Below are 11,718 nucleotides of genomic sequence, written 5' to 3'. Positions count from 1 at the left end.
TGCTCTCTTGCCCGCAGCATCCGTCCAGCCATGCCTCGCTTGACAAGTGGCCTCCTACTTGTCACGGGAATTTATACTTTCGAAAACGAGCGGGAAGCGGAGCGCGGGGGCGCGGGTGGGGCTGGGAAGAAGCTCGTCTCTGCCCTGCTCCCCGCCTCCTCCCCTGGGGCTTTGGGTGGAAGCTGTTCCCGCCTTCATTTTATACCAGTCTGTCTTCCCGCTCTGTGCTCTTGGCCGCGGCGCGGAACGGAGTTCACCTAAAGGGGATCGCACGGGGGCGAGCCGAGCCGAGCCGAGCCGAACCGCGCCGCAGGTGAGTATGGCGGGCGCTGCCGCCGGACCGGGAGCGGCTTGGCGCAACCGGTGCCGGTCTTGCATCAGCTGCTGCCAGCCCGCCGCGCGACTGCGCTCGGGCGGGACGGAGCCTGTCTGGCACTCCTCGGGGACGCAGATGCCCCTGTGGGGGCTGAGGCGGTGGTCCCGAGCTTCCCATAGCTGCGCCAAGTCGCTACTGGGCTGCGGTAGGTACCAGGATGCAGCGGGAGGCTCCTGCTGCCTCCTGACCCATGCGGATCTCGAGTCCGGGTGCTGGAGATACTTGGAATAATTGAGCAGCGCTGGGGAAGGCAGCTAGAGTTGTCCAGGTAGTGTCTGAGGAGGATGCTAGTGCTGGGCCACTTGTTGCGCTTGGGGTAAAGGCTGAATGTGACACGTGCCAGCTCGGGAGTAGGTTTATCGAGAAGCAGGATGGTTTGCTGCTTATGGGGAAACAGCCGAGTTGGTGGTTGCCGCTGTGATCCTGATAATCCTCTATGGAAATGGTCACAAAGTTATCCTTGTGTGCTTAGGCTGATACATGTAGTGTGGCACGCGGTCCTGGGCGCGTGTTCTCACTTTCCCGATGAAGGGAGAAGCCAGCCGGGAGAATACACTTGGTGGCTGGGTGGTTCAGTGTGGGCAGAGGCACCAGCTGTGGCCATGGGCATTGGGAACCACTTTCCTTGCAGCTCCTCTGTGCTGGATGCCTGCATCACAGGTTGCTCATCTTCAGAGCTTTTTGGGGATAGGTGGCTGCTGTGAGCAAGAGGAGTGGGGATGTCACACATTCGGGGTGATTACAGCCTGTAGAGCTTGTAGACTGCTTAGCAAGCACTGTTAGCAGGCAAGAGGCTTGCACCAGGAACCCATGCTGTGAGTCTGTCTGCTTATGCATCTCTGTAGAGAACGTGTTGCAGATGCCAAAAACAACAGAGGGATGGCTGCATCCAGTGAGTCAGCCCAGCCTGCTAAATCCTGTGCTGGAGAAATTGTCTCCACATCATTGCTGCTGTGCACAGCCATGTGCCAGGCTGGAGAAATGTACCAGCAGTCAAGTTTGGTTTGAAGGATCTCCAGACTGGGAAGCAGTGGGCAAGCTTTGGGATGAGCCTATGAGCTCTATGTTTGAGACCACACAGGGATTGAGCAATGAACTCTTCCCAGCATGGACTGACTGGGTTCATCCCTGACTCACTGTCGTGGTGCAAGGGCTGTGCAGGCAGGGTGTGTGCAGCCCCACGGTGCCTTGGAGGGTGCCCCACCACGGTCTCTGGCCAACCAGTGTGGCAGGGACCTGGTGCCAATGAGTGAGCTGGGAGCAGGCTCCTGTTGGGCATCATTGCCTACCCTGCCTCTTGCAGTGCCAGTCCTGCTGCCTGAAAGACACTGAGCTTCACATTTCTCTTTTCTTGTAGGGCTTTTCACCAGCTAAGCTTCACTGAGGAGAAGACAAGATGTTGAGGGAAAAAATGACGAGTTTTGGGAAGAAGCTGATCCGCCGGCGTATGGTGGACCTGAGCTCCGATGACACACGTTTTGCTCGCTGCCTCTCCACGCTGGACCTCGTGTCCCTGGGGGTGGGCAGCACACTAGGGGCTGGTGTGTATGTGCTGGCCGGGGAGGTAGCCAAGGAGATGGCTGGTCCCTCCATTGTCCTTTGCTTCCTGGTGGCTGCTTTCTCATCGGTACTGGCTGGACTCTGCTATGCAGAGTTTGGGGCCCGTGTCCCCAAGGCTGGCTCTGCGTACCTCTACAGCTACGTTACTGTTGGCGAGATCTGGGCTTTTATAGCCGGGTGGAACCTCATTCTCTCCTGTGTGATAGGTACGGGGCCAGGCAGCATGTGTGGGGCTCCTTCCAGCACCCTGCTGGCACCATGGGGGGCTTCTGGGGGCAGCATGTGGTGCTGTGGGAGCAGGGTGTGAGGTGGGATCAGCAGGGAGGTGGGTGCTCAGGTGCGGGTGGCTGGTGCCAGTCTGCCCCGGGCTCAGACTAATGCACAGATTTGCCACCAACCAGGTACGGCTAGTGTGGCTCGAGCCTGGAGTGCAACATTTGACAACATCATTGGCAACCACATCTCCACCTTCTTTGCCACCAACATCCCAATGCATGTGCCAGGAGTGCTGGCTGAGCATCCAGACTTCTTTGCTTTGATCCTGATTTTGCTGCTTACTGGTGGGTATGCAGGAGAGTGGCTCCATGGTACCATGGGTGATGGCACAGGAGCCTGATGGGTCTTCACTCACCTCTTCTGTGCCCACAGTACTGCTGGCTTTTGGTGTCAGCGAATCTGCCCTCGTGAACAAAATCTTCACAGCGGTGAACCTGTTGGTGCTGAGCTTTGTCATCATTGCTGGCTTCATCAAGGGAGACATCAAGAACTGGCAGCTTTCAGAGGAGAGCTGTGTCAACTGCTCGCTGCTAGACCCACCAGATGACATGTAAGTAGAGCAACTGTGCCAGGCTGGGATCTGGCATTGGGCAGGTACAGGTCCTGCTGTCCCTGCACCTCATGGCAGCTGCTCTCCTGCATTTCTTCCAGGAAAAAAGCTTTTGGCTCTGGTGGGTTTTTCCCCTTTGGACTGGAAGGGATGCTGACTGGTGCTGCCACCTGTTTCTATGCCTTTGTGGGCTTTGACTGCATTGCTACCACAGGTACTGCCTTGGGTGAGGGTGGTGTGGGCATTTCCCCTCCACAGCCAGCAGCTGGTTGGGAGCTGATGGGCAGGATGCTGCATGGTGTGGGAAAACAGCTGGTCTCACCGCTCCTGGGAGGTTTCCCTGTGGAGTCTGTGTCTTCAGCTGGACCAGACAAAAGGGCTCAGAGCCTGCCCTGCCCCAGGAAAAGTGGCTCATTACACCACATGGTGGGAGCAGGACTGCACCCTGCCTGCACAGCCAGCTCCCAGAGCAGTGGGGAGCCTTTTGACTGCTCAGCCAAGCCTGCAACAGTGCTGGGAATTGCTGGTGCCTCCTAGTTATTTCCCAGCCTCGGGCAGCCTTTTTCCAAATGACTGGGTTCATGCAAAACTGCTGCTTCCTGGAGCACAGGCAGCTCTCTTAATTTCCTTTCATTACCCCAGAAATCTACTTAGTGGGTGGCTGGTACAGGCTGTTCTGCCTGACCTTGCCTGTGCCACCCTGCCTCCAGGGGCTGCCCAGCAGTCTTCTCCTTTCCTGCTGCCGAGCCTCTTGCTGGGAGCCTGGTGCAGCACACCTTTGCAAAGCCGAGCACACATTCAAGGAGAATCCCTGTAGCAGGTCCCCGGCTAGATGGTGACAGTGGGGGAGCAACAGTCCCCCTTTTCCGGGGCTCCTCAGAATCCCAGCTACCAGGGGAGGTGCAACACGGGACAAAAAGCAGCAGCCCGGGCCTGGGTGGCACTGGGTTACTTTATTTGATGTTACATTCCCGAGTCTTGGGGTCCCAGGCAAGGAGCTGGGGGCAAACAGCAGCTTATAAAGGGGGGCAGGTCTCAAGGGAGGATACAATGTAAGAACTGTGGGTGGAACATAAGGTGGGGAATACAAGGGAGGAAAACTGCTTGGGACAGAAGGGGTTAACAACTGGATGTGGGAGTAAGGGGTTTGAAACTTGTCAGAAAAGTAGCTAAGTAGCAAAAAGATAAACTGACATCTGGCTCAACTGAATAACAAAGGCAGGTCTGGTCCCTCTAAAATCAGGGAAAAGGACAAATCAAAAAATAACCTTCAAAATAAAAACACAGTGCAACAGATCTCCATTCAACAGGCTCTGTAGGGAGAGGGAGCTGATGGTGGGGGGGGAAGGGCTGGCACTGCCAAGGGGTGGCTGCAAGCTCAGGCTGCCAGGCAGCTCCATTCCTTCTGCCTGTGCAGCAGCAGCATGGCCAGGGACTCCTCCTCTCCAACATCCCCTGCTTGCTGCTCCCCAGTGCTGTGCTGCCATGGAAAGTCCCTACTCTGGCTCATCCCTGGGGGTACTTGTCCCATGCTATGCAGTAGAGTGGGGCACATGTGGCCTCTTGTGTCTGGACAGGGGAGGAAGCCAGGAACCCGCAGCGCTCGATTCCCATTGGCATCATTGTGTCCCTCCTCATCTGCTTTGTGGCTTATTTTGGGGTTTCTGCATCCCTGACTCTCATGGTGCCCTACTTCCTCCTGAACAAGAGCAGCCCTCTGCCTGAGGCTTTCAAGGCGGTTGGTTGGGAGCCTGCCCGCTACGCCGTTGCCGTTGGCTCGCTCTGTGCCCTCTCCACCAGGTAGGACTGGCTCTATTCTTGGCACTGCTTGGGGCACAGCACAGGGACCGAGAGCATTAACCTGGCTGGGTTGGGGATTTCCTCTGTCCAGTTGCTATCCTGCTCCTGGCACAGAGCTGGTCCCTTCCCATTCTGGGTGGTAGATGTGGGCAGCTTGCCTAATCTCTCTCCACGACAGCTTGCTAGGCTCCATGTTTCCCATGCCCCGAGTGATCCATGCCATGGCAGAGGACGGGCTGCTCTTCAAGTTCCTCTCCCGGATGCACAGTGGCAGAAAGACCCCTCTGATCGCCACCTTTGTCTCGGGGTTCTTTGCAGGTAAGGCTCCTGGCCACCTCCTCACAGCCAGCCCTGTGGTGGTCTGGAGCTGTGCTCATGCTGCCTGTCCTCATTGCAGCTGTGTTTGCCCTCCTGCTTGACCTGAAGGACCTGGTGGACCTCATGTCGATCGGCACGCTGCTGGCCTACTCCCTGGTGGCGGTGTGCGTGCTCATCCTCCGGTGCGTGACTCCTCGTGTTTGGCGGTGCCCAGGGTGGATGTTCCTCACATCGTCCTGGGGGCTTGTAGCCACAGCTGTTTTCCAGGGGCATGCATCCTGGGGAAGTGTCAAGCCCCCAAGATGGAGGCTGCTGACCAGAGCCTGTCTGTGACTCTGGGCATATCCTTGGAGTGGCTGTCACGGGGCCACTGCGACTCTGGGCATATCCTTGGAGTGGCTGTCACGGGGCCACTGCCGGAGCAGCTGGGATATGAAGGTGCTGCCCACTGTTCCCTTGGGCTAGGAGGTTGCTTGGGCTCTGCTGCAAGCTTGTCTTACCTGCTCAGGTACCAGCCCAGACAGCCGAACTCCCCGAAGGCCGTGGAAATGCTGGAGCTGAATGGGAACGAGGAGGAGAGCGTGATCATGAACCCAGCCATCACTGCTGCCAGTGCCCAGCACAAAGAAACCTTGTCCCTGGTGATGCTCTTCAACCCGCCTGGGGACACCCCCACTGTGCTCTCAGGACGCATTGTCTATGTCTGTGTCACGGTCGTTGGTGAGTCAGTGGGAACTGATGGCTAGTGTCCCCTCCTGTCAGGGGCCTGGAGTGTTTTGGCTTGTCTCTGTAGAGCTGGGAAGGGATGGGGACCATGCCAGGCAGAGGAGAAGGGCCAGGTTGCCAGCTGCTGTTCAGCAGGTGCTGAACCCTAAGCAGGGTGCCAAGTGCAGGGTACAGCTGTGGTTTGGGGTGCACAGGCATTGATGGAAGACATGGGTGCTAAGCCAGGGATGTGCAGATGGTCATGGGAGATCCCTGTGATGAGCCTGACGCACTCTGGCCACCAGCAAGGGCAGTCCCCAGCTCCTTGAGAGTGCTTGGGCTCAGCCAGCAGGGTTTGATCTGTCTATCAATGGCTCCATTGTACAGCCAGAATGGGGTGGCTCAGCAGGTCTGGGTAAGCATCAGAGCTGGGTCCAAGCCCAGCCAAGCACAGGCTCCCTGTAGCTTGCTGGTCTGGGAAGTGCCTCCAGCAAAGCACTTTCCTAAGGCTTTGGCGTGGGTGTTAGAGACAGCACATGCTGGACCTGACCAAGAGGAGTGTGTGCCTCAGCACAGCTGTGGGTGAGGCTCAGGGCCCCAGGGAGGCCATGTGCCACACAGTCCCCTGACTACCCCTTATTTTGCAGCTGCACTGATCACAGTCATCTGTGTGGTCCTGACCCTCAATATGGCTGCACTGAAGGATGCCAATGTGGGCTCTCTTGCGGCTCTGGTGCCGCTCCTCGTGGCTCTGCTCATTTTCACCATCATCATTTGGAGGCAGCCGCAGAGCAATGCACGGTTAAACTTCAAAGTGAGTGCAGCCCCCTGCCTCTTGGTGTCTGCACCCCCTGCACTCCATCAGGATCTGGGCATTGTGGGGTCTGCCAGGGCATGCTGCCGGGCAGTCACCAGGAAAGGGAGTGAAAGACACCCTGAAACGTCTCTCTGAGGTGCAATCCTCAGTGTGGAAGTGCTTGGGTGCTCTGGGCTGTGGCAGGGAGGGGGTTCTTCCGTTGGCCGGTAGCATCCTTGAGCCCAGCCTGGTCCCTCAAGGCACAGCTGACACAGCACTTCTTGTCCCTTGCAGGTCCCTTTCCTGCCACTCGTGCCAATCTTCAGCATCTTCATTAACATCCTGCTGATGGTCCAGCTGAGTCCGGGCACCTGGGCACGCTTTGCCATCTACATGGTTGTGGGTAGGTGTCCTGTGGTGGGCAGTGCAGTGCCCACAGGTCTCTCCCGGGGGTTTGTTAGTGCTGCCAGCCCACCATTGCACATTTCATTATGGAAACTGTCCTGCAGGTTTCATTATTTACTTCGCCTATGGGATTTGGAACAGCGTGGAAGGGAAAAATGCGGAACAAGCCTGTGCCACAGCAGAAAAACCTCTGCACCATCCTGGACTGGACCTCAGCCCTGGGGCTGCTGCAGTCTGAGGGCCTAGGGACCAGTGCTTCATGGACCTCTTTGTCACTTTGGGACAAGATCATGATCCATCCCCTCTCCTGCAGAGACTGAGTCCCAGAGTGAAGTACTAAGGTCTGAACAATAGGCCCTGACAAAGCTGACCTAGGATGAGCATTCCAACCAAATGTTGTATGTTTCCACTCATTAACAAAGTATTATTATGTGTACTTATTGGCAAAACATGTTCACCTTTCTGTATCTAGAAACAGCATAAGGCCACATCTGGCCTAATTAGGAGGTAGAGGAACAAAGACAACTCCCTTAGATCCCCTTGAGCCTTGGCCAGGCTTTGGGAGAGAGCTGACAGGAAAATGAAATTGGAAATTATGTCAGCTGGTTTGTTTAGCAGTGTAAAAACCGGGCCACTGTCACAGCTCAGTGGGGGAGCCTCGTGGCCTGCAAAGGAGGAGGCACTGCAGGAATTCCCAGTTCCTGGCGTGGTTCTCCAGTCCTTGGCTGTGACAGCTTCCCCCCAGAGCTGATGTCCCTTGGGCTTGGATGATGTGTGATGGATCTTCCTTAATCACTGTAGGCATTCTTTCCTAGCAGTGATTAGCATTGCTCAGCTTGTCCCTTTGCAATTCTTTGCTCATGGTTAGATGCCTTGCTTAGCTTATCCTTCTGTGATTCTTTGCAGTTTTTCATCGTAGTAAATGCCACTGTTCCTTAAGTTGGTGTCTGTGTCTCTGACCCTGCTCACCAGCAAAACAAAATCAGCGTAGTCAGCAGGGTCAGAACAAACTGTTGCTTTTAAAATTTAAATGAAAGTAATCAGTCCTGTACGAAATTCCCAGATGGGAAGACCTTCCATATAGTTCACTGGTCCTCAGGTGGGCTGAGGTTGGAGGACCATGTGAGCAATGGGGAAGTCAGTTAAAAGAAGTTGAACTGCTGGATGTATTGAAATGCATCCAAAATTCGCATACTGACAAAGGGAAAAGAACTTGTGGATTTGGAAAGGCAAGGATGGATTTTGTTAACAGTATATCAAACAAAACACCAACAAAAGGAACAGTTGTTGAAATGCTCTAACATGGACCAACAGATGTGAGTTGCAGAATCAAATTGTAATGCTAAAATGCCAAAATAAGCTGCTTGCTGATAAGATGGATTTACCAGACTTGCTGAGAAGGCTGCAGTTAGAGTAGCTCAGTATAAGGAAAGGAGGGAGCAAGTGAATCACAAGAAAATGCATGCAGTGATTGCAGAGGCAGGTGTGCAGTGGGATCCTGATAAATGAAATGGAGATATTTGGGATTCTGTGAATTCTGATGAGGTTGATTCCCAAGATGAATTTGTAGATTGGAGCATGGAGACAAAAGGTAGAATTCAATGCTAATGGTCAGGAGGGATACTCATAGAGGATTATACTCAACATGAAGTAAATTAAATATTTGAACAGTTAAGAAAAACCAGAGGAATTTCTTTTCTCTTGGGTGGTGTGCTTGCATGACCAGGGAGCATCAGAGATAACCCTAGACTCAGGGGACTCTAAGAAGCTTTTAGATTGAATTTGGATTCTTTTGTGCAGGATACATTTTGGAATAACATTCACCATACTAATTTGTTAGCTTTGGCTGTTTTTGGATGTCATACTAAATACCTTACGGCAAATTATTAGCCTGGATCTGAAAGTCAGTAGTACACTTTGTGAGATTGTGTACGAGGAGATGCATGAGAACCTCTTGTGGTTTTGTATTTGTAGATAATGTTACTGAAGAAACAAATAGTCACTCCAATATTTGTACCTGTAACTTTATTGTAATGACAGGCTTTTAGTTATTTATTTTTTGTTTCTATTTTTAAATGAAGATTTTTAGTTTTTTACTTCCTGTTATATCCTGTCAATTTTTGGAATCTAACTATACCCTGATTCAAGACTTGCAGCCTACTCCCATTGGTGTGAACTGGTCAAGGTATTGTTCCAACACACAGACCTGAGGCTTGCTGAAACAAGCCCAGGAGAATGGATAAAAGGCTTTGATTGCTGTCCATCATGGCATGGCAGAAATCCATCATGTGATGGAGATCATGGATGTTGGGACATTCTTTTTGGATGGGTGCCTACAGCTACCAGAATTCTTAATTGAGTGCTTCACCTGGTGTTGTTTTATTGATGCTAATCCTGTTGCTTTTTGTTGTGATAATTGCATTGTTAAGGTTTGGATGATCATGAGACAATTATCTTACCAACTACCTCCACTGATACTAGACAATCCATGTGGTACCAAAGCATGAAATGTTCTCAAGCTCTATTTGGATATTGTGAAGCTTGAATGACTATAGTCCCAGGGTGTATTGTGTAGAAAAATGACTGGGAACTCTGTGGACAGGTAGCTGGGGGTACAATTAGAGGAAACTGAGGACTTAGAACATTATGGAAATTATAGGGTACATATATTCCTTAATTTGGTGTCTGTGTCTCTGACCCTACCTACTGGCAAAACAAACTAAGTCAGGACTGCAGAGCTGGGTTGTGTGCTGCCTCTTCCCCTCACAGGGAAGTCCCCTGGCTGGATAGGCACTCCCCTGGGGAGTGCTGGTGGCCCAGGGCTGGTCTCTGCCCTCCTCCAGTCCCACGGAGGGGCAGTGACACCAGCACAGCCCCCTGGCCAAGAAAATTGCTTTCTCTGTGCACAGGAGGCCCCACATGATGGTGCAGCTGTACTCATTCCATCTGCCATGAGGCTGTGTTCACCACCTCCTCCCTGCCTTCCAAGTGCCAGACTTGTACATGGCAGCCATGGCTGGAGCTCTGCAGGAAGGCTTACTGCAACTTGTTCTGGTACTCACAGTACTCTGGTACTCACTGCTAGCAAACTGGTACTGCCCTGACCATGCTGTTTGATGTAACTATCTTGCTCAAGTGTCAGTGAGATGTCCTCAGTGTAGTTGTACTTGCGTCCAACCTCATCTACCTTTCTATAATTTTAAGGTGAATTTTTAAATCTATTAAATTAAATGTTTTAAGTGCTTTTTCCTCTTGGTCTTCCTTTTAATGGCTTGGGGTCGTGGGCCCCTTGGCAGGACCCTGCCTGCCACTGAGCTGGGTGCCAGGCTGGTGCCAGTGCAGAACAGGGCTTGGTCCCAGCCAGCTGTGCTGGGTGACATCCCTGCCCAAAGCCTGCCAGCTGCAGCCACCAGTGCTCACTGTGAGCCAGGAGCTGTGAAGCAGTGCTTCAAAAGCCAGTGCTGCTGGTACCTGGGGGGGGGCAGGACAGCAGCCTGCCATGGTCCTGCCTGTCCAGCTGTGTGCAGGGAGGGACTGTGCCACCAAGTTCCAGAGCAGTGGATACAGTAAAGGCCTTGGAAATAATACCTCCTGGAGGTGCCAGCAATGGCCTGCAGAGGAAGCCTGACCACACACTGGGCTCATTCCATGAGAGAAGATGATTTTCCTCTGGTCTAAATCAGATCTGACATAAGTATCCAAAAAAAAAAACCCTAATTTAAGGCAGATGGACTGTGCTTGGTTTTGGCATCTGTCGCTCTTCATTGGCAGTGGTGCAGGGTCACTGCACAGTCACTGGGGAGGTACCTGCACCATTGGCCCCTGTGCTGGAGCTGGGAGCCCTCCCTCAGGGCTGTCCCTGCAGTAAAAAGGGCTGTGGCTCCTGCTCTGGCTCCAGCACAGGCACTCAGTGCCCCAGTGTCCCAGGCTGCTGTGCCCTGCCAGAGCCTCAGGCTCCAGCCCCCAGGCACAGGTGGCTCTTTGGGTGCTGCCAGCCCTCCTAGTCAGGCTGGTGCCTCAGTGTGCCATGCTGGCTTCACCACCCCACCTTGTGAGTATCTTCTGGCCAGGGGCAGCACAGGGTCCCTGCTGAGCCCTGAGCCTGCCCTGTGCTCATTCACCCAGTTTTGGGTGCTGCTACCCAAGGCTAGGGGGCAATGGGCCTGTGATACAGCTGCAGCTGTCACCCCCTGGCTTGGCACTGCTACAGTCCCCTGCCTTTGTTTGTTTCTGTGTCCCCCTACACGTGTGCAGATCCATGCTCACGTCCATTTGTGGGTCTCTTTGTGCCCATGGGCACATCCCTGCCTGCTTACAAGCCATCCCACTGAGCTCTGCCATCCCAGCCCGGGCATCTACTGGGACTGGCAGAGTTCAGGGCGTGGAGCAGGTTTCTGGAAGCTCTGAACAGCTCCCACTATGGCAGGTGAGCAGGAAAAGCAGCAGCAGCTCCCCTGGCAGATCTGGGGAGTCAGTGCCACTGAGCCCTGGCTACAGCAGCCCTGTTCACCCCCAGGCTCTGGGCCAGGCATCCTGTCCTTGGCCACCAGCCTGTGGGGGCTGCCCCAGCTCTGCACCCACTCTGGGGGTCTCTGCCTCCCTCTCTGTGCAGGCTAGAGGGCTGCCAAGGATGGCACCACATCCTCTGCTGGGCAGCACCTCTGCCCTTCCCAGGCTGTGCTGGGGTTACTGCACATCTCGGCACACCAGCTGGTGGTGAACAACACCCAGCCAGAAAAACACTCAGAGCCTCAGTGTGTGCTGTCTGCACAAACCATCTGTGTCACTGCTGTACCCGCTGCCCCTGCAGCCTGCTCTGATACCAGCCCAGCTCCATCCTGCAGAGCCTGGGACAAAAGCATGTTCCTGGTGAAGCCTGTCAGGTGCTGGAGGGTGGTTTTCCCCTCCTGTACCAGTCTGGGAAGGGCCATT

The 11,718-nt window shown here is 54.1% G+C and overlaps 1 protein-coding gene across 2 annotated transcripts; it reads left to right on the top strand.

The window, feature by feature from the left end:
* The first annotated feature begins 160 nt into the window (after positions 1-160).
* On the top strand, positions 161-10,031 carry SLC7A3 (solute carrier family 7 member 3). Of its 2 annotated transcripts, none has more exons than XM_030228863.2 (12): positions 161-313; positions 1,734-2,142; positions 2,338-2,496; positions 2,585-2,762; positions 2,864-2,976; positions 4,340-4,562; positions 4,741-4,880; positions 4,960-5,062; positions 5,389-5,600; positions 6,233-6,399; positions 6,676-6,784; positions 6,891-10,031. In XM_030228863.2, the coding sequence occupies exons 2-12, from the start codon at positions 1,773-1,775 to the stop codon at positions 7,022-7,024; spliced, it is 1,908 nt and encodes a 635-aa protein (XP_030084723.2). In that variant the 5' UTR covers positions 161-313; positions 1,734-1,772; the 3' UTR covers positions 7,025-10,031. The 2 variants fall into 2 exon arrangements, with proteins under 2 accessions (XP_030084723.2, XP_009097735.3); XM_009099487.4 differs by lacking the exon at positions 161-313 and adding an exon at positions 384-521.
* Positions 10,032-11,718: the final 1,687 nt, after the last annotated feature.

This window comes from Serinus canaria, chromosome 4A (assembly GCF_022539315.1).
Source record: "Serinus canaria isolate serCan28SL12 chromosome 4A, serCan2020, whole genome shotgun sequence".
NCBI classification, from domain to species: Eukaryota; Metazoa; Chordata; class Aves; order Passeriformes; family Fringillidae; genus Serinus; species Serinus canaria.
This window is presented reverse-complemented; position numbering and strand designations above follow the sequence as displayed.

Coding starts and splice junctions, on each gene's coding strand:
- SLC7A3 (XM_030228863.2), top strand. CDS start 1,773: ATGTTGAGGGAAAAAATGACGAGTTTTGGGAAGAAGCTGATCCGCCGG. Junction 2,763..2,863: donor CTAGACCCACCAGATGACAT/GTAAGTAGAGCA, acceptor CATTTCTTCCAG/GAAAAAAGCTTTTGGCTCTG. Junction 6,785..6,890: donor TGCCATCTACATGGTTGTGG/GTAGGTGTCCTG, acceptor ACTGTCCTGCAG/GTTTCATTATTTACTTCGCC.